The sequence below is a fragment of the Heterocephalus glaber genome, unplaced genomic scaffold (genome assembly GCF_053883595.1).
Source record: "Heterocephalus glaber isolate CG9 unplaced genomic scaffold, H.glaber_assembly_v1.0 deba00001481, whole genome shotgun sequence".
Taxonomy (NCBI): Eukaryota; Metazoa; Chordata; class Mammalia; order Rodentia; family Bathyergidae; genus Heterocephalus; species Heterocephalus glaber.
Genome location: NW_028258317.1, coordinates 44,517,418 through 44,544,029, shown reverse-complemented (window position 1 = coordinate 44,544,029; position 26,612 = coordinate 44,517,418). Strand labels below are relative to the sequence as shown.

Sequence of the window (26,612 nt, the reverse complement as noted above, 5' to 3'; positions counted from 1 at the left end):
CTTTCAGTCTCTCACACTAGAGAAACTATTTGGTATTTACACATGTGTCCTATTTATTTCACTTAAAGAGTATCACCTCATTGTGCATCCATTTAGCTGTAAATGTCTCTAATTTCTCCTTTTTTATGGCTGAGTAGTACTCCATTTTATAAAAACACATTTTCTTTATCTAGTCTCCAGGTGATGGGCATTTGGGCCGCTTCCAAGTTTTAGCTATTACAAATTGTGCTGCTGTGAACAACACTTTCTCTGGATTCAGAAGGTACTAAAAGTGAAGGGAGAAACCACCGGGAGGCGGGGGGACACCAGCTCAGAAATCTGTAGTAATGTTTCTTTTTTGTTGGTTGATAAGGATGCCTGCTCAAAGGCCCTCACATAGGTTAAGTGCTTAATTCCTTAGTGCAGCTTTGAGGCCATTCATTATACAGTGCCAACTTCTCTCTCTAGCTTTATTTTCCTCCACTCTCCTACGTGAATCCTCCTTTCTATCTATTCTGACAGCTTTTTTTGTTTCCATTCTGGATATTGCCTGTCATTTTTTTCCCCTTGCATTTGCCCGACCTATTATTTTACGTAGGATAACCTTTTCCCTCTTGGAATCATTTTCAAACACTTCTCACCTCTCATCGTCTACCTCTACTGCCCATATAATACTCCATGTATCGTTAGCTCTCTCATATCCGCTCATCACTTCCATTCTGCTTCGTTGTTGTTCCATTCTGCTTTGCCTCCTTTCCAAGCACTTGACAGTGAACTTCTCTCTGTAACCTCTGTGGCTTCATTCTCCTTGGGATCCCAAAACAGGGTAGCCCTGGTTGGGTTGATCATAAGCCTTGAAATCAGCATTAAGGAAAACTCAGTTACTTCAATATATTATATATTGTCAAATATAAGAAAAATAGAAATCTTTGTCCAGGAAATATTCTCTGTATGTTTATGTGTATTGAAAAATACCCTGTTTTAAATAGCTATGGAAATGTAAACAATTTTTGTATTTAATGTCAGTCATTTCAGTTTTGTATCCTGACAGTTGGGATTTTCTTTACTCCCCTGCCAAACCCTAGAACTTCCCCAAAGCTAAAATGTTGCGGATACCCTGCAGGTGTAGCCATTGTCTTAGAGTGTGAGACTCCTCCCAGATTATAAGGTCAATTTGGGACAGGAAATGACTAGATTGCAGGTGACCTTCTAGTTAACAGATAGGTAAAATCAAACAACCACCTTTATATGTCACTTTGGAGGCAAAAGAACAGTATCTCTGTGTGTCTACAATTGAACAGTGTACTCCACAACCCACCGGCTGTGTGATATTTCGTGCTTGGATGCCTGTGGACAGAGAAGGAGTTGTAGCAGCACCTGCAACACATAGTCGGTGTGAGGATGAAAAGCCTAAATATGGGTAAAGCAGTCTGGACACTGTTTGTCTTAATAAATACTTGCTGTTGTGTTGTTGATATGATAATGAGAAACTAGAGAAGGAGGATTGCTGAGCTCTCAGGAAATGACGGGTACCCAGAGTGGATTCATAGAGAAGTGTCTCCCAGACTGGCCAGGGAGAGCTCATGCTGTGGCTGTTTCTGGAACCACAGCTATTTGTTGAGATTTGAGTGGAGGCAGGGTGATCAAAACCAGTCTCTGTGATCCCTGGGATACACAGCATTTGACTCTGAGCAAATGATACACCCCAACTTCAGGGCACACTTGGGAAGATAAAACGGTACAACCAAAACTGACTGTAGGCAAAGGCGGAGGACAAATGAGCTTTCCTATCTGGACTTTATAAAGCCTGGAGTTGGGAGCATTTTACCCTAAAAATGAATGCCTAGCCTTAGGACGATGCTCAAATTTATACCTTTTGTTCCTTGTCAGAGCGTGTCCTGGTTGTTAATGCCTCTAGGACATCTACCAGTTTTGTACCTAGAAGAGGAGTCTGATTAGCTATCAGTAAAACTCTGGAATTCTGGTTTTCTGCTTTGATGGTTTTTAACACTGGGCTCGTCTTCTATTTGGCCTCATTTTCCTCCTATATGAAATGTAAGCCTTGTTTGTGAACGATCACGGAACATACAGTTCATCCATGGACTTTGGGAATTTTGAATGCCCTGAAATAGTTTTTGGTAATATGTTGAAAGCTACTTTTAAAAAAGCTCATTACCATTGGACCACATTTTTATTTAGTACTCTTCAACTATAATTTTATGATTTCTAGAATAATTAACACGGAAAGATTGAAAGATGCAGGTATCCATCTAAACTTTGTTTACCCATTTACAGAGGTGACCTCATCTACAGGTTTGAATCTTGGCAAGATGCAGAGTGATGTCCTGGTTATACAGTAGTTTTGATTCTTCTTGTCTGAGTTGTCTGAATAACTTATTCTCAGTCATGGCTTTTGGAAGTGCAGTACTGTAATGAGCTGTTATGCATCTCTTTGAAATTAAAGATAGCTTAGGCCTGATCCTTATCTCTGTAATGTCTGTTGCCTAGAGGATTGCATTAAGAATGTATTTCAGGCAATGTTACAGTAATTTATTTTATTTTATTGTTTTTTTTTTTTTGGTACTGGGGATCAGACTCAGGTGTTTGTGCTTGCGAGGCAGGTGACGGAACCACTGAGCTAAATCCCTGGCTAACAGTAATTTATTTTTGGAAATATGTCTATATTAATACTGTAATTAATTTAGAAATTGATTAAATATTTAAATACAGGGATGAAAATTGCTTCTTCAGTTAGAGCTCATTCTTTTTTTTTTTTCGTGATCTAAAAAGAATATATTTTCTTTTTTTTTCCCCCATTAAGTTTATTGGTACAATTTAGGTATAAAATACATTTACATACATCATTGGAATCTTGTACCATTACATGAGTATCTTGGTTCTTATTTTTTTTCCCCTTCCCCTGCCCTCCCTTCACTCCCTCCACCCTTCCCTATTTGCAAAGACTTTGTTTCCATTTTTTCCTTTTCTCATATTTTTTCTTTTCCCTTCTTTCCTTTCCCCTATCCCTCCCACTTCCCCTGCTCCTTTAGACCTTTACTTGCTATTACACAATATCAGTTACACATTTTAAAAATTAAAATATCAAGACCTAGGAGACATTACCACAGATTTTACAGAATTTAAAAGGATATAGAAAGCATATTTCAAAAATGATTTTTGAAATAAATTTGACAGCTTCTAAGAAGTACCTTGGAAGATAAATTAATGAAACTAACTCTGGAGGAAATATAAAATTTGAATAACACCTATTAAAGAAAGTATATTCCTAGCTTGAAAACCTACCTGTATGACAACAACAGGGTCATATACATTTTAACTGATAAATTATATCAAACATTTAAAGCAGAAAAAAAAAAAGGAACACTTCTCCCCTCGTTTTAGGAAATCAACATTGTGCTAATCCTAAAACTGGATAAAGATAATAGAAGAAAAAGGTATGAACATAGATAGAAATTTGTTTAACAAAACAAACTATTTAGAAGTCAGATCTGGCAGGATGTAGAAAGTGGTTTTATTATAGGGATGGCAGTGTTGGTTCAGCATTGGAAGATCCACCCCCAAAAGTCATCATTTTAACAGAGGAAAGGAAAAAGCCATATGATCCTGTCACTAGTTGGAGAAAAAGTATTGGACTAAATTCCACAGCTGTTCGTGGTAAAAGGTATCAGGAGACTAGAAATAGAACAGAACCTTCTCAACAGATTAAAGACATGTACTCCATACTTCCGGCAAGAACACCTTATATGAATGGAGAAGATACAATGCTTTCTCCTTAAGGTGGGGAACAAGAGCAGATATGCTTACTCTTCATCTGTCCATTAAACTTTGAAACATAGGCCCAAACCAAAACAGTCTGGCAATAAAATGACACAATCAGGATAGGATTGGCAAGGTAGAAGCAAAATATTTATATGTAGATGAAATGATCATCTACAGAGAAAATACTAAGGAATCTCTAGGAGCCCCTAGAACTTGTACTTGAATTTAGCAGGATTAGAAAACACAAGGTATACATAAAAATTCAGGTCTGTGTATACTTGGTATAAATGAAGAATTGGATATTGAAATTTAAAAGTTATATAGCAGTACAAAGGACCTAGAAAAGTAAAAAAAAGAGAAAAAAAACCCAGTGTTGGAACACATGTAGTACCTAATTTTAAGACTTCTTCTAAAGCTACAGTAATCAAGGCAGTGTTGGTGTAAGGAAAGACGTATAGATCATTGGAATAAAACAGAGAATGTAGAAATAGAGCCACACATATATGGTCCACTGAGTTTTGAAAGATTATTTAACATTAGCATTTTATAGAATATGAATTCAATTCAAGAGCCGAGGAAGACATAGTGTTTTCAGCAAACGGCACTAGAACACCTGGTATCCGTATATAAAAAATTAACCTCAACCCTTTATTTCCATACATAAAAATAACTTGAAAGGATCTATGAACCTAAATATGAAAGCCTAAAAGTATAAAACTTTAAGAAGAAATTATAAGGGAAAATGTTTATGAATTCAGGGTAGGCAAGAACTACCTAGGATACAGAAAACACGATGTATAACAAGAAAAAAATTGATCAATGAGATTCCATCGAAATTTAGAACTTTAAATGACATCATTAAAATGAAAAGTAGTCCTTAAACAGACCATATTTCCAATGCATATAACCTATGACCCGAATATATAAAGAACTCTTACAGCTCATTAATAGACAACCCAATTAAAAAGTAGACATAAGAAGATGGTAAATAGCCAGTACAGCACAAGGGAAAGTGTGCAACTAGAATCAGAAAAATACTAATCAGTACAATAACAAGATTGAATTATATGCTCATTAGGGAGATGAAGTCAAAAGTTTTAAAAGCCTTGTCATAACTTTTTCTTTTTGTTGGATTCTCCCCCTTTGCGTTTAATTTGTCACCCCCAACGGATTCATTCTGCTGGGCTTCCTGGGGTTGTGATCTTCATTGTCTTTTCCTAGGGTATTGTCTAAAATTTTTTGGAGTGCTGGTTTGGTATTCATGAAGTTCCTGAGGAGCTCTTTATCATGAAAGTGTCTTATTTCTCCATCAATTTTGAAAGACAGTTTTTGCAGAGTACGTCAGTCTGGGTTGGAGGCTGTTTTCCTTTAGGGCTTGAAATACATCACTCCAAGCTCTTCTTGCCTTGAGGGTTTGCATTGAGAAGTCTGCTGTGATTCTGATGGGCTTTCCTTTGTATGTGAGTTGTTTCTTTTCTCTCACTGCTTGTAGAACTTTGTCCTTCTGTTGGGTTTCTGGAATCCTAACTATTATATGCCTATGTGTAGATTTTTTTTGATCAAGGCTAGCTGGAGTCCTATATGCCTCACTTATCTGTATGTCAAGTTCCTTTCCCCTGCTTGGGGAGTTTTCTGCCATCACTTCTGTGAACAGTTTTTTTATCTCTTCTGCACTCTCTCTTCTTTCTTCATTGACTCCAATCAGTCTTATATTATTCTTCTTTGCATCGTCTAGCAGCTGCTGGATTGATTTCTCATGTTCCTTTACAATTTTGAAGCAGTTTTTCTTTTCCTGGTCACTAATTGCAATCTCATCTTCTATATCTAAAACTCTATCCTCACGTTGGTTCATTCTGCTGTGTAGACTTTCAATGGAGTTTTTAATCTCCTGGAAATCTATTTGCATCTGTTTTATGAATTCCATTTGTATCCTATGTTGAGATTCCATCATGTTCCTCAGATCCTCTATTTTTTTTATCTGTGTCCTCTCTAGGTTTATTAGTCATTTCTTGCACTATGAGCACAATCTTTGCTGTTATCTGAGTAATTATTTCTGATTTCATTTTTCCCAGATCCTCTTTTGTTGCCAGTTTAGGTAGTCCAGGTGGTTGAGTATCAGATTGTTCCATCTCGTTTCCCTTTGGGGTTGCTGTAGGTGATCTGGAAGTCTGTTTTTGAGGCTTGTTTACATGTCTTCTCATTTCCCCGGGGTAGAAGGGGGGGTTGCTTCTGCTGCCTGTGCGCCTCACCTTCTCTGCCCTAGGAGCATGAAATGGCAGCGGGGGAGCCTACTCCCAGGTGCTGGAACTGGCTCACCTTCTCTGCCCTAGGAGCGTGGAATTGAGCTCATTCTTGATTTAACCTAGGCTTTCAGTTGTTTTGAAGAATAAAATGTATACATTTAAGCATGTGTAAGTAAGTTAAATATCAGGAAATTCAGTCTGACAAAATTTTATGACTTCCCCAAATAGTTTTCTCTGTTTTATATTCTTTCTCTTGAAGTCCTGTTAATAACTGAATTAACTACTAATGTGGACCTCAGCAAATTTTTCCAAGACTGGAACTGCCCCCATACCCCCATTTCACTTTATAAGGGCTTTGTTGTCTGCTGGAATTTCCTCTGATGTTTTCTGATCCACTCTGCCCTGTGTCATTCACTCAGTGTACTACCCGTTCTTTCAGCACAGTCACTGGTCCTTTGGCACTTTCCGATTGTCCCTCACAGCAAAACACATTACTTGGATTAGAATTAGGATTTTTTATCACATGGTATAGACACATGACTGTGTTTTATGTTAGGTGGGCTAAGGCCTGGCTGTGATTATTAAAGGCTACCTGGCCTTGGAGAACTAACTCAGTCGTATAATTGCAGATGCTTACTTATCTGAATGATGAAATAAGATTTGGATAAGTGATCCAAAGTTTCTTTCAAACTCCAAGGTTCTTTGATTTCATGAAAAATAATGACAGGATATCCCATGTCCCACAATGACTGCCTTTCATTGGAAAGGAAAATAATAAAGTCTTTCCCTTCTGTAAAAGAGTCCTTTTCTGTGCCATTATTGAAGAACAAATGTTGTTTCATGTTATTAATTTTTGAATAGTGATCTTATGTATTCTATCCTTATTACAATGAGGTAATATACTTTCATAATAATCAGTTATATTTCTGTCCATTTAAGTGGTAAAAGAACAAAGTCTAAGTATTACTAAATAGACTGACTTGGAATATCTGTTGATAGGTTACAGCCATTGTTTTCTTGCATTGTGTAGATACAAACCATTAAATGTTGTTGTGACTCGAATTGATATTTTATTTAGCACTTACGTTTGTAATAATAGCTGAGTTTTTTTTGTTTTGGATTGATTTGTCTGTCACTAATCCCATTGGAAGCCCCATTGGCATTGACTTTAACAATGAGGCACAAAAATTTTAAAAAACTGCCTTGTTTTCATGCTAGTGGCTCGGTCAGGTTTTGGTTGAATTAGAAAGAAATATGCTAGTTTTCTGATTTATTTTACATGATTGATTTCTGTGGTTTTCACAAATAATCTTGAAACTTTTCTAACCAGTGATTGGCAAGAAATCTTATGATTAGGTGTCTGAATATGCCAAAAGATGGGATTGTAAAATGATGTTTAAGATCTTGATTCTTTGACCTCATGCATGTTTTGTTACATGTTTTTACAAAGTGTTGTAATAAATATGTATTTTAATTGCCCTTTTTGAGAGTGTTGCTTTGGATCCTAGTGTGAGATGTATATTTGCATGTTTGTTTGACATCTTTTATTAATGTGTATTGGTTATAAACTTAATGGGTTTCATTTTGGCAGATTTGTTTATGCACATAACATACTGATCATTTTCAGACCCTGTCATCCCTTTTTCCTTGCCCTCCCCTAGCTTCACATTTTTGGGGAGGAGTTCAATGCATATATTTTGATCATATTCACCCCCCCATTACCTGCCCTTTCACCCCCTGCCTCTGCCCCCCTTTCCCTTTCTCTTGTCTAATAGTCTTCCTTTTACTTTTGTGTCATCTTTTTTAGATTTCACTTATTAGGGAGGACATGAAATATTTATCTTTTTCAATCTAGCTTATTTTACTTAACATGGTAATATGCTTCTTGCATATGACAAAAACTCATGGCTAATGTTCCATTGTGTATATATACTATAGTTTCTTATTCCATTCATCTGTTGATGGTCACTGAGGCTAGTTCCATATCGTGGCTATTGTGAATTGGAGGCACAGCTTTTGATAATATAAATATAAGACTCATTCCATTCTTCAGAAAACTAAAATAATTGTGTTATTTTGAAGTACTTGAAATTTTTTCCGTATAAAACCTATTTTGTACAACTCAACATTATCATGTTACTTTTCATATATTTAAATTTGTAGGCAATCCTTTTTCCCTGAAGACATTAATGTCTTAAATCTATTGACCACTAAATTATCCCATATTTTGAAACATGTTTTCTGCAGTTTAACAGCCCTTCTCCTTTCAATTTTTTTTTAATTGTGAGATCAGCTCTGCAAATGAAGAATGCCTCCTTCTGGGTTCCCATGTTCCAGGACTGTGCCCTGTTCTCCTGTGTCCCTGGGGCTCAGTGGTCCTCACTCAGAGTTGTCTCGCTCTCTGGTCTCCCTTTTCCAGGTGGAGGGGAGTTAGGACATAAGGGCACCAGGTGGGGCTCCCATTGGCAGCCCAGCAGCTGCTGCTGCACTTGACTTTTCTCCTAGAGGATTTGAACTGTTACCAAGGTGGTATGTTCACCGGACCTGGGCTGTAAGTGGTACCCAGATCAAGAAGTGTCCCTATTCCTTTCTGTAGACACCCTGCTATTGAAATGCCCTGGTGTGTCTCTCCTTCAGCTTTCTCTCTGTGGGGTTGGGTTTTGTGGTGTCTCTTCCCCTAACTCCCACTTCCCCAGTACTTGTGGGCCTTGGTGAGTTTTTTCCCAGTGTCTTGAGGTTGTGGCTGCCTCTAGCCTACCATGATCTGTCTTAAGTGATATTTTTCATGACTTAATTTTGCGGTGCTCAGCGTGGACTACCTGGGTGACCTCACGACATTTTTGTGTAAGAAAATTTTTGAAAGTGTGTCCTTTGGAATGATTTTTAAAAAGCAAATATTGAATCAGTTTAAAAGTGTCCTTTTAGGGCTGGGGATTTAGCTCAGTGGTTCTGGCACCTGCCCTTGCAAGCGCAAGGTCCCGAGTTCGATTGCTGCTACCAAAAAAAAAAAAGTGTCCTTTTAAAGTGTTTTTGACATCTGTGTTACTGATACGTGATAATAAAGAATAAAAGTAACAAGGCTGAGGATGTAGCTCAGTAATACAGTGAATGCTTAGTGTATTGGAAGCCCTGGGTTTCAACCCCAAGCAACAAAAACAAACAAACAAACAGATCAAAACAGAAAACTATGTCCCTCCATGTGATTTAAGTGCCTTAACCCTGAAACAGTAGCATTCTCCATTATTTATTATTACACTGTTAGAGAACTATAATGCAGAATTTAGTTTTTCTTCAGTGTCACCAATTCATATAAAATTATACCTAAATTGTAATGTTTTCTTTTATATTTTCAAATAGGCCTTTGTAAAGTTTTGAAAATTATCAATTTAAAAATATCACTGAAATATAGTGTGCATGTGTATTCAGTACAGGAACAGTAGTTTGGAATTATTTTTATTTAAAAAAATTTTTTTTTTAGTGCCCCATTCCTTCTTTCATCTCCACTTTCCCCCTTACCCCTTGTTTCCTCCAGGATGTTTGAAACCATATATAATGCCTCCCACAGCTGAGATTTTGCTCAAGTACCTGAAACATAGCAGATGTTGCTTGTTCTTCATAGCAGAGAATGGTGCTGTACCAGCCAAAACTCACCACTGGAACATAACCCCAAGCAGCAAAATCATTGTGGTGACTGGCAAGGGGCGATTGCACTGCAGCAGAGTCAATGGTTTCTCCCATCTGCCGAGTTTCATCAGCACTTCCTGGCATCAGGCTGTCCACAAATAGCCCAAATATTTTTCTTTAGAGAAATCCACTTACATTTAGTTAACAAAATTTACACAGATTGAGTGAATTTATCATTTTTAAGGTAGGGCTTCCCTCAGTTCAATTCCCACTTAATATTATTCTGACTATAGTTTTTGAGATTGGATATTTTGATAACAGGATAAACCCTCTTAAAAATTTTTTTTAATAGAATTGGCATCATTCTGTATACAGTTTTATTTTTTGGTTTTTCATCTGTTATTATAATGACATTTTGTTATATAAATATATTATATTTCATTAATCTTTGAATTCAGCCTTTTAATGTCTTCCTAATATGGTCATGGTATGGTTAAATTTATTTGCGTATTTCCTTGAGAATACTTTCTTTTGGATATTTTGTAAGGACATTAATCTTTCTTATTATCATAAACAATATTAAGTGTGTGTATGTGTGTGTGTTTTTTAGTGAATGGGAGAATAAAGGAATTTTTCTTTCTGTGAAAGGATAAATTGTTTGAGGCAAATATGTGGGCGATAACTGGGTGTCTTCCTAGACTGACTCTCTCACTGTTCCTGTCTATATGGTTATTTTAAGAGTTTAGTATTTAGGGCATACATTTTAAGTAATTTTTTTGCATGACCTTTACAAAGATTATGCTGGAGATCCAGTGGGGAAATGAACCTTCATTTATTGAAGCCCTAACTTGTGCATGCCAATGTGTTGCAGCTTTGTGCCTGCTGTTTCCTGCAATCTGTTGGAAACCCTGTAAATTGGTTAATCATAATTATTTTTCAGATGGAGTAACTGAATTTTAGATTATAACTAACCCAAAGCCAAGACTCTAGAATGTATGAAATATTATTTTAATTTGTTCTAATAGGTTAGATTGGAGCTCTAGTCTTACAGCTGTGCTTACTTTACAGTAGTTTGGTATCAGTAGAACTGAAACTTTAAAATATTCATTATGACTTTTTACTTATATAACCTGTATGTGTACTTTTATATGAAAAGCACTATAAATTGATTTATGTAGAAAGTAGTGAAAAGTGAATATTTAATCATTAAAAATGTGTGTACAGTCCCTAAGATCACCTTCTCAGTGTGCCTCTGGTCTTTGAGAAGTTTCATTAATTATAGTAGGAACACTGCAAATTAATAAATTAGAAATCTTTAAGAAAATTCTCAGAATATCCATAGATTCTCAGTGAATTGCAGCAAGCCTAGCTTTTCAGAACCAGAATGTTTTTAGGTTTCCTAGAGCTCCCAATTTGTTAAGAGGCCCCCTCTGCCCATCGAATGCCCTGTGCCATTAAGTCTCCCCAGGCCTGTGTGTCCCTGATGGAGTCACTACATCGACGTCAGAGGTGACACCGACTCTCACACTTGGTAATTAAATATCAGCAATAAGACAAAAATCCTTTGTTTAGTTTCATAGGTATTTGTCAGAAAGAATATTTTTAATGCTACTATAAAACAATAGTTTCATTTCATTGTGTGCATTATCCAGAAGTTTGCTGATTACTCTTTTGTGAAATTCTTTCATAAAATGAAATAACTTACTGTATTTTAGTGATAATGGCACATAATTTCAGACAGCTATTGAAAATGCTGCTGGTATGGCAGTCACTTTGATACATTTACTAAAGATACTATCTTTAGTACCACAGTACTATTAGTTTGGGGACTCACTACATTTCATCGGATGGCTGCTGAAGCCAGTGCTTTATTTTCCTTGTTAGCACAAAGTTGCTGACAGTGTGCAGTCTGAAGCTGTATTACGACCTTCGTGTGTGAGTTCAGAAGTACGTGTACAGATTTTAGGAACTGCTTGGAATTTGGTTTCAATGCTCCTTTTTTGGCTGTACATTACCTGCTACAGGGTTTTGACAGTGTTTTGACAATTTTGGAAGTTTCCACTATAGAGTGAGAGGTTCATCAATGAAGAACCAAAGAAAGAACGAAGAGGAGAGGAAGCCTTCTTGAAGTGTTGTCTCTTGTTTTGTTTTTGTTTAAGGTTCTCAGGTTGGTTATTAAAGCTGTTTAGGAAATTCTTGCGTGGGTGCAGCAGCAGTCAGCAGGTTTTTTTAGGTCTATACTATCAGCAGTGACTGTGTAATGCTAATAACTTTTGGATGCAAATCTGCCTGTAAATATAATTGATTCTCAATCTTTTCATTTTCAGGAACTCTTATCCTCTCAGATATTTTGAGATCACAAAGAAATTTCTTTTCTCTTTGTGGGTTTATCTAATTGATTTACCTCCTGGAAATTGAAACAGGAAAAATTCAAAAGTATAGTAAGTCATTTAAATGTAGCAATAATAGATGCATAAAGAGTTATATTTATTTTCATAAAAATAGTGGGGGATATCAACCAGATGATGGTACAATAACCCCCTGACTTATGAACATTTGAGTTGGGAACTTTTATGAACATTTGAGTTGGGAACTTTCACAGGTGTACTATATAAGATTCACAGGTGTACTGTATAAGACTCACTTTGTTGGATTATGAACAAATCCAACTTATGAATGTTCTCCCAGAATGGAACTCATTGGTAAATTGGAGACTTACTGTGTAGGACAGTGTTGGTGAACTGCAGCATGTGTGCTGCAGTGTGCTGTTTGTATCATTGAAAGCTCTAAAAAGCTTGCCATCCCTGATATAGTCTCTAGCACTAGTCCCTTAGCACAAATATCAATTTGAGTAATTATTGATAGATGGCAGTATTGTCACAAGTACTTAGGAAGCCAAGTGGGAAATTACAGCACCACCAGGTAGTACAGAAATTAAAAAAAAAAAAAAAGCTGCATGGATTCTGGCACTAGGTGGGCTCTTGGGCACACAGCATATGGGCATGATTCATTAGACCCAAATTCTAGGTCCACTGAGGTGGACCTATACTGTAAACCCCATCCCACAAACCTAGGTACTGGGTCAGTTCACATGTCCAGAATTTCTGACCACGGGCCCATCTGCAGACCACTAGTCAACCTGCCCAAATCTGTGGACAGGCTGATGGGTGATGGGCTTTTGCTGCAAAGCTGATCAATAAGAGTGGAATAGACCACTGCTTATTATTATGTGCCTTATATTTAATGCACAGATACCACTTCATGGCCACAAGAATTATGAAATACAAAGGCATCATTATACCACCAAAGGAAGAAATAAAGTACCAATAACCAACTTTAAAGAAATAGAGATTTCCAAACTGCCTGACAAAGAAGTCACAGTAATCATCTTAAGTACCTCAGTGAACTATGAGAGAATTCAGATAGACAAATAATCAGGAAAACAATACATAAAATTAGTATTCCATCAAAGAAGTAGTAATCATAAAACAGAGCCAAACATACATGGTGGAGTTAAACACAACGACTGTACAAAATAATTCCGTGAAGTGCTTTAGTAGCAGGTGCGTTCAAGCAGAAGAAATGATCAAAGTTGTAGAAAGCATATTTTCTGATTACTATGGTATGAAACTAGAAATAAGTAATGGGAGGTACTTTTTGAAAATTCACATATGTGGAAATTAAACAGCATGCTCCTGAGCAACCAATAGATCAAAGAAGATATTAAAAGGGACATTACAGGAGTAATTAAAGAAGAAATTAAACAGTTTCTACGAGTAAATGAAAATGCCAGTACAACATACAGGAATTTATGGGACACAGTGAAAGCAATTCTACGTGGAAAATTCATAGCACTGAATGCTCATATTAGGAAAACAGAGAAAACTCAGATAACCTGATGCAGAACCTCAAGCTCCTAGAAAAAGAAGAGCATAATGAATCCAAAGCTCGTACAAGAGAGGAAATTATAAAGATTAGGGCAGAAATTAATGCAATGGAGACTAAGAGAATGATACAAAAAATCAGTGAAGCCAAGAGTTGGTTTTTTTTGAAAGAATAAATAAAATTGATAAACCTTTAGCCAACCTTATCAAAAAAAGGACAGTAAAGGCACAAATACATGCAATTAAGAATGAAAAAGGTGAAGTCACAACAGATCCAACAGAAACCCAGAGGCTCATCAATACCTACTTCGAGAACCTCTACTCCAATAAAATGGAAAACAGAGAAGAAATGGGCAGATTCCTAGATACATATGAATTGCCAAAGTTAAATGAAGAAGATATAGAAATTCTAAACATCCCAATTACAATGAGTGAAATTGAAAATGTAATAAAATATTTACCAACTAAGAAAAGCCCAGGTCCGGATGGCTTCACTGCTGAATTTTACAAGACATTTAAAGAAGAACTAACACCATTACTCTTTAAACCCATCAAGGAAATTGCAAAGGAAGCAAGGCTTCCAAATTCATTCTTGGAAGCAAGTGTTACTTTGATTCCAAAACCAGGGAAAGACCCAACCCAAAAAGAGAACTACAAGCCAATCTCTCTAATGAACATAGATGCAAAAATCCTCAACAAGATACTGGCAAACAGAATACAGAGGGTCATCAAGAAGATCATACACCCTGACCAAGTTGGATTTATCCCAGGGATGCAAGGATGGTTCAACATTTATAAATCAATAAATGTAATACACCATATTAACAGAGTCAAGGACAAAAACCATATGATCATCTCAATAGATGCAGAAAAAGCATTTGACAAAATCCATCACCCATTCATGATAAAAACCCTACAGAAAATTGGAATAGAAGGTCTTTATCTTAACCTGATTAAGGCTATCTATGAAAAACCAACAGCCAACATCATACTAAATGGTCAAAAACTGAAAACTTTCACGCTAAAATCAGGAACAAGACAAGGATGCCCACTATCACCACTCCTGTTCAATATAGTTCTGGAAACATTAGCCCCAGCAATTAGAAAAGAGAAAGAAATAAAAGGAATAAAGATAGGAAAGGAAGAAGTTAAACTGTCATTATTTGCTGACTATATGATACTTTACATAGAAGACCCAAAAAACTCCACCAAAAGACTTCTAGACTTAATTGACAGATTCAGTAGAGTAGCTGGATACAAGGTCAACCCTCAAAAAACAATAGCCTTCTTGTACACAAATAACAGACTCACTGAGAGAGAAATTAGGGAAACAATTCCTTTTACAATAGCATCCAAAAAAGGAAATATCTAGGAATCAATCTAACAAAGGAAGCAAAAGACCTCTACACTGAAAACTACAGCACTCTGAAAAAAGAGATTGAAGAGGATATAAGAAAATGGAAAGACATCCCTTGCTCCTGGGTAGGAAGAATCAATATAGTGAAAATGGCCATACTTCCAAAACTACTGTATAGATTCAATGCAGTGCCAATTGAAATTCTAACAATATACTTCACAGAACTAGAGAAAATAATCCAAAAATTAATTTGGAACCATAAGAGACCTAGAATAGCTAAAGCAATTCTAAGCAACAGAGGCATGGCTGGGGGTATCACAATCCCCAACTTGAAACTGTACTACAAAGCTACTGTGATAAAATCAGTATGGTACTGGCAAAGCAACAGACCTGAGGATCAGTGGAATAGATTAGAAGATACAGAAACAACTCCAGACATGCTCAGGCACCTCATCTTTGACAAAGGAGCCAATCACCATCATTGGAGGAAAGATAGCCTGTTTAATAAATGGTGTTGGAAAAACTGGATTTCAATCTGCTAAAGATTGAAACTAGACCCATACCTATCACCATGCACTAAACTAAGATTGAAGTGGATTAAAGATATAAATATTAAGATAGAAACACCACTAAACTTGCTGGAAGATAAGTTAGGTAGAACTCTTGAAGACATAGGCATAGGAAAAGAGTTCATGAACAAAACCTCAGTAGCACGGGAACTAGCAGAAAGAATCAACAACTGGGATCTCATCTTATTAAAAAGCTTCTGCACTGCAAAAGAAACCACCAACAGAGCTAACAGACAACCTACAATATAGGAAAAAAATTTTAGCAGCTGTACCTCAGACAGAGGACTACTATCTAGAATATATAAAGAATTGAAAAAATCAGACCCCCCCAAATTCAAAGGCCCAATTCAAAAATGGGCATCTGAAATGAACAGACATTTCTCAGACAAGGAAGTAAAAGCAGCTAACAAATATATGAAAAAATGTTCAACATCACTGGTCATTCGAGAGATGCAGATGAAAACAACACTGAGATTCCACCTCTCCCCAGAAAGAATGGCTGCTATCAAGAAATCAACAAATAACAAATGCTGGTGGGGTTGTGGGGAGAAAGGAACCCTTCTCTATTGCTGTTGGGAGTGCAGACTGGTGCAACCACTGTGGAAATCAGTGTGGAGATACCTCAAAGAACTAGGACTACAGGTCCGATTTGACCCAGCTATTCCCCTGCTGGGTATCTTCCCAAAAGAATTAAAAGAATCATACCACAGTGATATATGTGCAACCATATTCATAGCGGCACAGTTTGTAATAGCTAAAGCTTGGAAGCAGCCCAAGTGCCCATCAACTGGAAACTGGATAAAGAAAATGTGTTTTTTTAATAAAATTGAGTACTACACAGCCATAAAGAATGGAAAGCTAGAGTCATTTATAGCTAAATGGATGCATATCGAGGCCATACTCTTAAGTGAAATAAATAGGACATACATGTGTAAATACTAAATAGTTTCACTAGTGTGAGAAACTGATAGTGTAAACAAGGGTTAAAATGCTTAAAATGAATAATCGATAATTTGAAATAGGAAAAAAGGTCCAAAGACGAAGGCGTGAAGGGAGGGGAAGGGGAAAGGAAAAGAGGGAAAGAAAAAACTATGAGAAAAGAAAAAAAATGGAAATGAAATCTTTGTAAATAGGGAAAGGCAGAGGGGGTGAAGGGTGCACAGGTAATGGGGAAAAAAAAAAAAAGAACCAAGATACATCATGTACAGGTACAAAAACCCAATGATAAATGTAAATGAATTTTATACCTAAAATGTACCAATAAAAGAACTTAAAAAAAAAAGGGACATTGAAAAATATCTTGACAAAAATAGAAACCCAACATCCCAAAACTTATGAAATATAACAAAAAATTTCTTTACATAGAATTATGAAATGTGTCAAGTTGTGAAGTAATTATTTACAAGTGGTTGCAGTAAAATATTTTTGAAATATTTAGAAGACAATATTTAGAAGTCAAGTAGTCAGCTACAGTTGTAGAAGGGAGTAAATGGGGAAATTGGGAAATTCATAGGCATAATGATGCCAAGTGATCAAAAAAATTTTAAAAGCCACAGTGGAAAAAAACCCACCTTCCTTATTCTAGGTATTGGAAGATGCAAGGTATGTTTGAAAACAGTGAATAAAGATACTTTGAAAGGAACCAGGTAGAGGAATAGAAGATGATGTTTGGGAGTGAAATAGGGGAATTTGTATTTGAATCATGTGATTTGAGTATTGAGATATCTTGAAGGGACTCCTGGCCCCTCCTCTCCTAGAACTTTGTTGGATCCCTAAAGCGTTGTAGTTTCTAGTTATATGAATATCATAAATCTGGGAAAGGCAGGGTCAGGGTTAGTCAGTGCTTCTGTAGTAGCAGAGCTCAAAGGCATGAGTTCTTGGAGATAGGGAAGAATGAAGAGTTTGATGAAATTTCAGCATGATAAAATACTTACATTCAAAGATTTACTTTACCAATATATTTTACTTTCAAGCTTTATTAAAATCTAAATAGCCATCACCATACTTAGGATTGGCTCCTTGCCCCCAAAAAGATTGCAGCATCTGGGCTGGGGATTTAGCTCAGTGGTTCCTGTGCCTGCCTCGCAAGTGCAAGGTCCCGAGTTCGATCCCCAGTACCAAAAAAAAAAGAGAGAGAGAGAAAAAGATTGCAGTATCAGTTTGATAAACAGTTCAAAAGAAAATAAGATGATTGGGTGGATATTACATAAGAACATATACATTTTTCATTACAGAGAGTTTTCAGAGAAGTGTATCACTTTAAAATTTAAAAAAGTTTTACATTGAGTTTTTAATCTTGAAAAAAAAGAAGTAAACCTTGAAGTAGAAGAAGTAGTCATCTCCATGTGAGAATCTGTTCTGTCCTGTATCAAAGAATTTGCATCCAGTGCTAGGTCTCTGGACTCCCAGGTCTCTTTTCTTACTGCTGCACACTGTTGCTGCCACTATGCTTTTAATATTCAGGATTACCTAGTGGTGGTAGAAGACATAATGATGGCAGAAGACTACTGGAGACCACTGCAGTGGATCTTGATCTCCTGCTTGGTGTTACAATGCATGGCAAGAAGAAAGACATAAAGACATAATTTAAAAAGACAAAGATGGGGAACTGGGATGACCAGTGCTTGAGCAAGCAAAGGCTCTGACCAGCTAGAACCATTGCTATTTATTGGTGACACAGTCATTGTTAGGTTGAGGTAAAGCAGGTACATGACGTGTGGTTGCTAGGGATACTTTGCTGATGGAGGCAAGGCTGATAAAAGAAGAGATAAAGCATTCTTGTGTTAGGCTGGGAACAGAATTTGAGTAAGAGTCACTCTGACCCTGGCTGTATTATCTCATATGCTTTGGTCAGACTCACTTCCTAAAATAAGCCAATTGCAGGGTTAACTCTATACAGCTTGGCCTGCTTACAGCCTGCTTTGGTCATATAATCCCCCACAGAAGACTCCAGCTTCATCTTTGGCCAAAGACAGGTGTAGAGCAGAGTCCTCTTCCAGGGCATCATTGAGAAAGTTTGAAGATAGTCTTGATTATATCCGTCTATCACAGGCCAAGCCTTGCAATAGGAATGGAAGAGGAGAGGCTGGCACAGCTCTGGCCACACCAACCTCCACCCTGACCCCACTGTTAGGAACTCTCCTCTGCTTCATCATTATCTTTAGACCTTAGGAATTGGAAGGTTTGAGAATTCTTCATATTAATTTTTGAACGATTAGAGCTTCTGTTATCTTGTGTGTTTTCATTTCTTTGAATAAAGCAAGTGGTGCAGTAAACTTATGTATAAGCCAATGTTTTTTCATTCCTATGCTGTTTTTCCCCCCTCTTTGTACTGGAGATTGAACCAGGGGCCTTTGCACTGAGCCCTTTTTATTTTCAGACAGTGTCTCACTAAGTTGCCCAGGCTGGACTCAAACTTGAGATCCTCCTGCTTCAGCCTCCCAGAGTGCTGGGAGTATATACACACCCAACTTTTTAAAAAATTCATACTTAATATGTGTAGGAGATGTTAGGTTAAGAGTTTAGGACTTAATGGTACTTAAATTTTCTGGTCAACTTTCAATTCCAATCTTTCATTTGTCAACTCTTAGTCTCCATGCTATGTCTTATGTTGTGTAGTGCAGAGCAATTGATATGGATCCAGTTTATATTTAGTGGCAAATTACTGTATTGTAAATACAGGCAAAGAGTCCTACCTTTTATTTTCAAACACTCTGCCCCTGGCTGAGTGCCATGCATTTTTCACTGTAACAGCAACAGTGCCACTGCCACTGCTAATGATGCTGATAATACCACTGTCATGGAAACAAGATCATTCCTTTTATTCAACCTTCCCCATTTTTGTTTCCATCTGATTTGACTTTTTGTAGAACAGGTAAGTCAACACAGCATGGGCTAGAACACAGTGGTTCTCAGTGCTTTGGAGCTGAGGACATTGCTCTGCAGTAATTTTTCCCAGACTGTGACAGCTACTGGTAAGGAATTTTAGGCTGTGTCACAGCTCTAGACATGAAGCACAATGTGGTTGCTGCTGGTTGCTCTGAAATATACTGTGCTCTGCTGTGAGCAAGGGAAGTTTTTTTCTTTTAACATACCATGTTTTTCATGTATTTTTCTGGTGTGCTGTAAGATTTTTAAAGTGGTATGTTTGTGGAGTTAATCTCTACTGTTTCTTAGTAACAGAAAAGCTTGCCTAAGACATTTGACCCTTTCAAACATCATACAGAACAAATAAAAGATTTGGCATAGGAGTCATCTTTTTTATCCATGTATTGACAGTGTTTTACTTGACATGTAATTACTGTGTAAATATCATTGATTCTTGAACCCAAAAACAAATGTAATGATGTCTCATAAACCTTTATTAAAACAATATTATATTAGGAGAAAAGGTAAAACATTGATAAGGCAATAATGGGTTTAGATAATTCCCTGATAACTGGAAGATAATTTCATGCACATAAATTTATTTTACCATATGTAGCATTATGATAGCAGTTGAAACACAGAAATAGTGAAGTTGAAAGGAGGGAGCAGTGTAATGATTCCTGACAGGGATGGGGAAGGTTACAAAGGTAAGCTGTTTTTCTGGCCATATGATCTGATCTGGTCTTTGATGGATGAAAATAAAACTTGCTTTATTCTGTTTCACTCAGAATGCATTATTAGACAAAATAGCTTAGTATCTGTTATTAATATCATGGATATTTTGGAATATGTGCTTTTATATAAGGAGAGTAATTGTTTTTCCCTGGGTCTCTGCTCATTGTGTTTTCATGCCCTCTTCCTTAAGAATTGCCTGAGGTTTCATCAATAGAAGAGGAAGTGGAAGAAACAGAGTCTTGGGCAAAGCCTCTCATCCACCTTTGGCAGACAAAGTCCCCTAACTTTGTGGCTGAGCAGGAGTATAATGCAACCGTAGCGAAAATGGAGCCACACTGTGCTATTTGCACCCTGCTTATGCCATACTACAAGGTAATTAGGAGTGTGATTGTCAATATATTCTCTCCCTGCTGTACTTTCTATATGACTCTACATCCATGAAGTTACCTTTGACTCATTGTAGGCTTCGTATACATATCAGAAAGAAGGTGGTAATACTTGTTAGGTAATGGCCTTCATAGAACAACACACAATTTCTTCATGCTGTCCTAAGAGCCATTTTTTGACAATATTTTACCTTTTTTAAATGCCTCAGTTAATTTCAAGTAAGCAATTCCAAGCTTTCTATTCCTGGACATTGCAAAGAGAGAGCTTAGATCTGGTTTCTGTTTTATACTTGAAAATGTGATTCTCAAGTGGTATAAATGTGAGCTATGGTTCAAATTTTTAATGTCTCTCTCTTCATCTTCCCACGTGGAACATGCAAAAGGCACAGTCAGGCCTAAATATAAACTGAGTTGTCCTCCCCCATCATTAGTCAGCTGTACTTGATGTTTTCATCATCATTCCATGTATGTCCTACTGATAGCATCTCTGCTCAAGGAGGGTCACATTTTCACTAACACAGATGAAACGATCTTCAGGAATCTAGTACAGGTGGAATTACATGGTCTGCTTTAAGGTACTTTATTACAAAGTGTATTGATATAAATACTGTGTTTTTTGTTATATTTTCACTAACAGAATCAGAATTAAATATTTCTCACATCTCTCTTAGACTTCCATGTGAAAGTAAACTTCCGTTCAGATGTTTCAGATCAAGAGAATGTGTGATATTGCACATTTTTAGACCATTATAAATAGAAGTAGTTTACCCTCTTTGTGTTTTTTAATATGTCATTGGCGAGTAACAAGCATTACTTTTGTTTTCCTTTCACTGTTAAATTTCTGCATTTTAACTTTTCTTATTGAGTTTCATTTTGGTGTTCTAATCTGCCTATATATTTCCCAATAATAACAAATTCCAACTAATACAGTAAATTTGGGTAATGTATTATTTCTGGAGATAATATGCTAGTGCATTACTTATAGTTTCAAATAAATACTAAGCATTTTTCATATATTTTGGTGAAAGATGACAGTTTTATTTGGCACATGATCCTCTTATTCAGTCACATTTATTAGTTCTCCTTCTTGCTATTTAAGCCTTCCTGGTGAGGCAAATACCTTTGATGCCTCTCTAAATTCTTTTACCCAGATTAAAAGTGGGATCGTTTAAAACACTCCTTCAAATGTTACCAGCTAGTGTTTTTCACTAAATGAAAGCAGGTGTTAACTTATTGCAAGTAAAGATGGAAAGAAAATTCATCAGAAGAATTGATGCTTTCAGTGAACTACCTCTGAAGAACATAGTGTTGGTAGCTCAATGAGCAGGCATTCAGAATATTCTCTTATTCTTGCAAATTAGCTTCTGCATGTGAGTCTGAGAAGGAGCATTGCTAAAAAGCTAATTCATTGGTTAAGGGGAACAACAAGAACAAAAGTTAAAATTCAGTAGTTATACAGGTGAGGATGCATTGGAGCCAGCAGAATGAATGCTGAGCATATTTCTGTTTTTACTCATGTGGAATTGTTGTGTTTTTCAGCCAGATAGCAGCAATGAAGAAAATGATTCTAGATGGGAGACAAAATCAGATGAAGTGGTTATGTCTGGAGGAAAGACTAAGCCCCTCATTCCAGAGATGTGTTTTATTTATAGTGAAGAAAATATAGAATATTCTCCACCCAGTGCCTTCCTTGAAGAGGATGGAACAAGTCTTCTGATTTCCTGTGCAAAGTGCTGTGTACGGGTTCATGCAAGTAAATAAATCTTTAATTCATCAATCAGTAGCTTTTAAGTGCTTCACATAGGACTTATTTTTCACCTCTTTGGGACCTGCCAATCTATTTCATTGAACTATGTGATTCTTAATGGTTGGATAATTTTTTCCTCCATGGAAAGTATGAGTATGTAATCATTCTTTTGTCTCCAGTTTTGTGCAGAGCTAGTAGAAAGCAGTTCTGGTGTTTTGTTAGTTTGGGGTCCTGCTGAGGTGTCCTTTTGTCAAAGGGCTCTTTTCAAATGCTTGAATTTCCCTTATTTTAAGGTGTATCTTATAAAAACTTAATTCAAATTCTGATATCGATTGATGACTATTTTGTTTGTGACTTTTTAATGAGAAATGAATATTTCCTTGGTGATTTGGAGAGTTATTCTTGCGCTGAGTTAAAGTTTTATTTATCGTAAGAGTAGGGAAATCTCTACTGCCTTCTGGGTTGAACAGTCATCACAGTAGTTCATTCCTTGGAGTGAGATGGTTAAGTCCCATATCTGTCTCAATTTGTTACTTTTACACAGGTGGATAAGTGGTAAATACAGTTTATAAACATTGGTCTGTGTGTAAATCTTAAACAGAATATGTAAAAGGGATCTATTATATGCTACAACTCGATTTTAAAGCATTTTATTACTCTAGATTTTATTCAATCACATATTTTGTTAATGAACTTATATGTGATATACATAATGTAGTTTGGATGATTTATACCATAATTATCATCTTCTGTATTTAATAGTTTTTAATATTTGAGTTGAAATAGTCTGTCAGCTTCCTGAAGTGGTTCGAACATCATCTACCTGAAATATAATAAATCTTTTTGTTATATTGATATCAGTTGGTCATACTCACACAATATTTACTGTACATTATTATATATATTCAAAAGACACAGTACCAGAACCCCCAAAATAAGGAGTTAAACTTGGTTCCTCAATGTTGCAGCTATACAATTTAACCATAATAGTTCATAAACATGTGCTTGAGCTTAGTATTTAATAGACTTAGTTAACTATGAGAGGCTTTTCTTTGGTAATTATATTTGTTATTTTCTGTTCTTACCTCAAATGTTACCAATATCTGATGTTAGAAGTTACTCATTTCAGTCATTTAAAACTCTATTTCAAGAAGTCCAAGTAACATGTTTCTTACTGTTGCATGATTGCCACACGTATTTGTACCCAGTCATCTTCTTAGTTATTTTGGGCCAGGCATTAACCCACTAGACAAGCTGAATTGAAGACATCTCTTCATCATTAATCACAACTTGTGCAGCCTTTGCCCTGTCACTGAAATGATAGCTAATTAGGTTTAATTTTTGAAATGTAATTTTAAATTAAGTTAATTTAAAAAACTTAATATGACAAAATATATTTATTGTAATAGCATTTCCCTTCATGAATTGGAACATATTTTGAAATGTTTATGCATGAGTGAAAGATTGGAATAGTTTAGAAATTTTATTATTGCATATTCAGTTGAAGATTACTTAGCATTTAGACCCACAACCTCATGTTTCCTGGGTCTAATTCTTATTAATTACAAAAAATGAGAACCAAAATTATCTTTGAGACAGACTTGCGTATACTTTATCCTGCCAGTGGAAATAAAAAATAGAATGGTAGGTAGTTAGCCTGATTTTATTTATTTTGGTGTTGATATATATATATTTTTTTTTTTTTTTTTTTTTTTTTTTTTTTGGTACTGGGGATTGAACTCGGGTCCTTATGCTTGTGCATGAGATATATATTTTAAAGATGCAAGAGACCTTATGCGTGGATCCATATTCTTATTTTCTAGGTTGTTACGGTGTCCCTTCTCATGAGATCTGTGATGGATGGCTGTGCGCCCGGTGCAAAAGAAATGCGTGGACAGCAGTACGTAGCCTATTCTAGTAGTGCTTTACCCCTCCTCTTACCCTATACATGGTGGGCACATTAAGTCGGCTAGAAAATAAGATTGCACACATGTTCTTGTGTGTAGTTCCATACTTTTCTTGTCTTTCTAGCCTTTCCTGTCCAAATCATCCTATGTGCTGACATTTAAAAGATAGTAGGTAAATTTCTCTTCTACTTTTAAACCTATAGGGACTGTCAGTTTATCAAGTCCACGTTTATATTTTAAGGCTTCAAAGTTGTACTTCATTTTTCTGTTCAGCCCCATTTCTTTCAATCCTTAAAAATAAGCATTATAGGTAACTGTCAGGTAGAGGTGTGACCCCTTGTGACCCCTGAAGAAACCATGTTGATCTCCAACTTTTCCTCTAGATTAAGATTGTTTTATCCCGCATTTATTCATCCTTGCTTCTATATCTTAAAAATTTTTAGAGTATTAGCTCGACCAGGCATTGCTGTGCAGTTGAGAGAGAAGCTTTAACAATGATCTGCCACTTGAGGGTCATAGATTATTCTTGCTCTAAAACCCCTGTGGAAACTTCACTTACACCCAATTTTTGATTTCCATTTCACTAATGTACTTTATCACACATTCTACCATTCATGTTCTTTCTTAATTTTTCTTAAAAATTGTCTTGTCTTTCAAGAGAAATAAGAACATTCTCAAAAGCCAAGACCTGCCAAATCACCACACTCTATCCCTCACCAATGCTCAGAGCAGATAATGAACTTTATGCTTTCAATTGTAAGAGTGGCCTTTTCTGTATACTTCAATGATCAGTAATTATAAAGAATTAAATTTTCTTATAGCCAGAATTGAACACCTGAAGGACAATATGAGGAATATGTCCTACATGATGAAAATTTATGTCGTGATTAATTATAGTTAGGTCTCAGTGTGGAAGTAGACATGGTGACTATAAATGAAAGGAGTCTGAGAGGGTTATCTTTCTGAATGGTTTTATTGCTGGCATTCACTTTGGGGAGTGAGGGAAAGAGGTGGGAAATTTGGACACTCTTTATAGACTAAATAATATGGTCTGTTTGATGTCAGAGGTAACAGAAGCCACTATTTTAGTTGGCCTGGAAAACACTGTGGTATTTGCTTTGTTATGATCAGTAAGGGTAACAAAATCTAAGTAAATAAAAAGCATCCTTAAAATAGCCAGGTATTCTTGGCTATTGGTATGACTGGATAAATTCAGCCCCTATTTACTGTGCAGATCTTATTTCATTGTATGAGCCAGAGTAAAGCCTTATCGAACCAGTTTTGACTCATTCATGTTGAAGAATTAGAAATGCAGTTAGAAATGAGAGGCCATCTGGTTGAGCTCACCAAGGCCTTACAAATTCTCTGTCCCACTCACAGACACTTCCTGGCTCCTGTGCTTGCACACAGGGCACCCTATGGTCCAAGGTGCCATTGCATGGCAGAGCCAGGCCCTGGGCTAGGCACTAGTCCCTCTGTCACTGAGCTACATCCCTGCCCCGACCCACGTAATGTCTTATTTTAAATTGGAAATTTCTGAATTCTTAGTGGATATCAGTTGTTGTTTTTTTTTTTTTTTTTAGTTTATCCATTTTGAGTGAATTTTATGAAGTTCCATTTCTAGTTCTCCTAATTAATAATTGAATTGCAGAAAAGAAACTGACAATATTGATATTCTGACTTTAATACCTTGATTTAATGAGGTAGTTTGGCAGTATTAATTTTTACTAAACATTTAAGTTTGATTTCTTTGAATTTTGTGGCTGTAATGATTGCATTTAAATAAGTTCTTCCACATGACTTCTCTGGGAGTCAATCTCATATTGTCATCTTTAGATTCCAGCGTAGCCCTATACCTCCTTTTAAGTGGAGGCTCTAAGAAAGTCATGGAAATCTAATAGTGCAGCTGAAGTGGAATGGTATTTCAGTGTTGGCTTGTAGTTCATATGCTCTCATTCCTCATTTTTTCCTAGGATTAAAAAAAATATACCTTGTAAAGGTAAGAGTTATTCATCAGGAATGAAAAACAAATTTCTAAAGCCTAGGAGATATGATTATATGACAAATATGATTATTCTAATTGTTTCCTTTTTTGCTAAGTTCATTTGAACTCTTTGTGTTTTTAAAAGGTATTTGTAAGAATTATATGTGGTGATTCTATTTCTGAAATATACTTTTTTAGGGTGGGCGTTACTTGGGATTGAATATGGAGCCTTCACAAACTGAGCTATATCCCTATTCCTTTTTATATTTTTTATTTTGAGACGCAGTCTTGCCTAAGTTACCTACACTAGGCTAGAACTCACAATCCTCCTACTTCATTCTCCCAGTAGGATTACAGGTGTGCATCGCTATGCCAAGCTTAAAGATGTACCTTAAAAATAAGACTATAGTATAGTTGTACTGTATCATAGAATTAAGAATCAATAGTAGTTTGGAAGCAAAGGCATCTTAAATTCATTTAATCTGATCCCTGACAATAAATAAATCCATGTGCTAGAGTGTAGTAATTTTTGTCAACTTCTACCTGGAGA

At 36.3% G+C, this 26,612-nt stretch overlaps 1 protein-coding gene across 12 annotated transcripts in view; it reads left to right on the top strand.

The window, feature by feature from the left end:
* Window positions 1-26,612, top strand: part of Kdm4c (lysine demethylase 4C) — a 453,670-nt gene that overhangs the window by 254,883 nt on the left and 172,175 nt on the right. For all 12 annotated transcript variants that reach the window (XM_013069708.3, XM_087183467.1, XM_087183465.1 and 9 more), the window contains 3 exons: window positions 20,229-20,410; window positions 21,964-22,177; window positions 23,995-24,071. In XM_013069708.3, coding sequence (XP_012925162.2) covers window positions 20,229-20,410; window positions 21,964-22,177; window positions 23,995-24,071 — 473 coding nt within the window. The remainder of the gene's footprint in view (window positions 1-20,228; window positions 20,411-21,963; window positions 22,178-23,994; window positions 24,072-26,612) is intronic.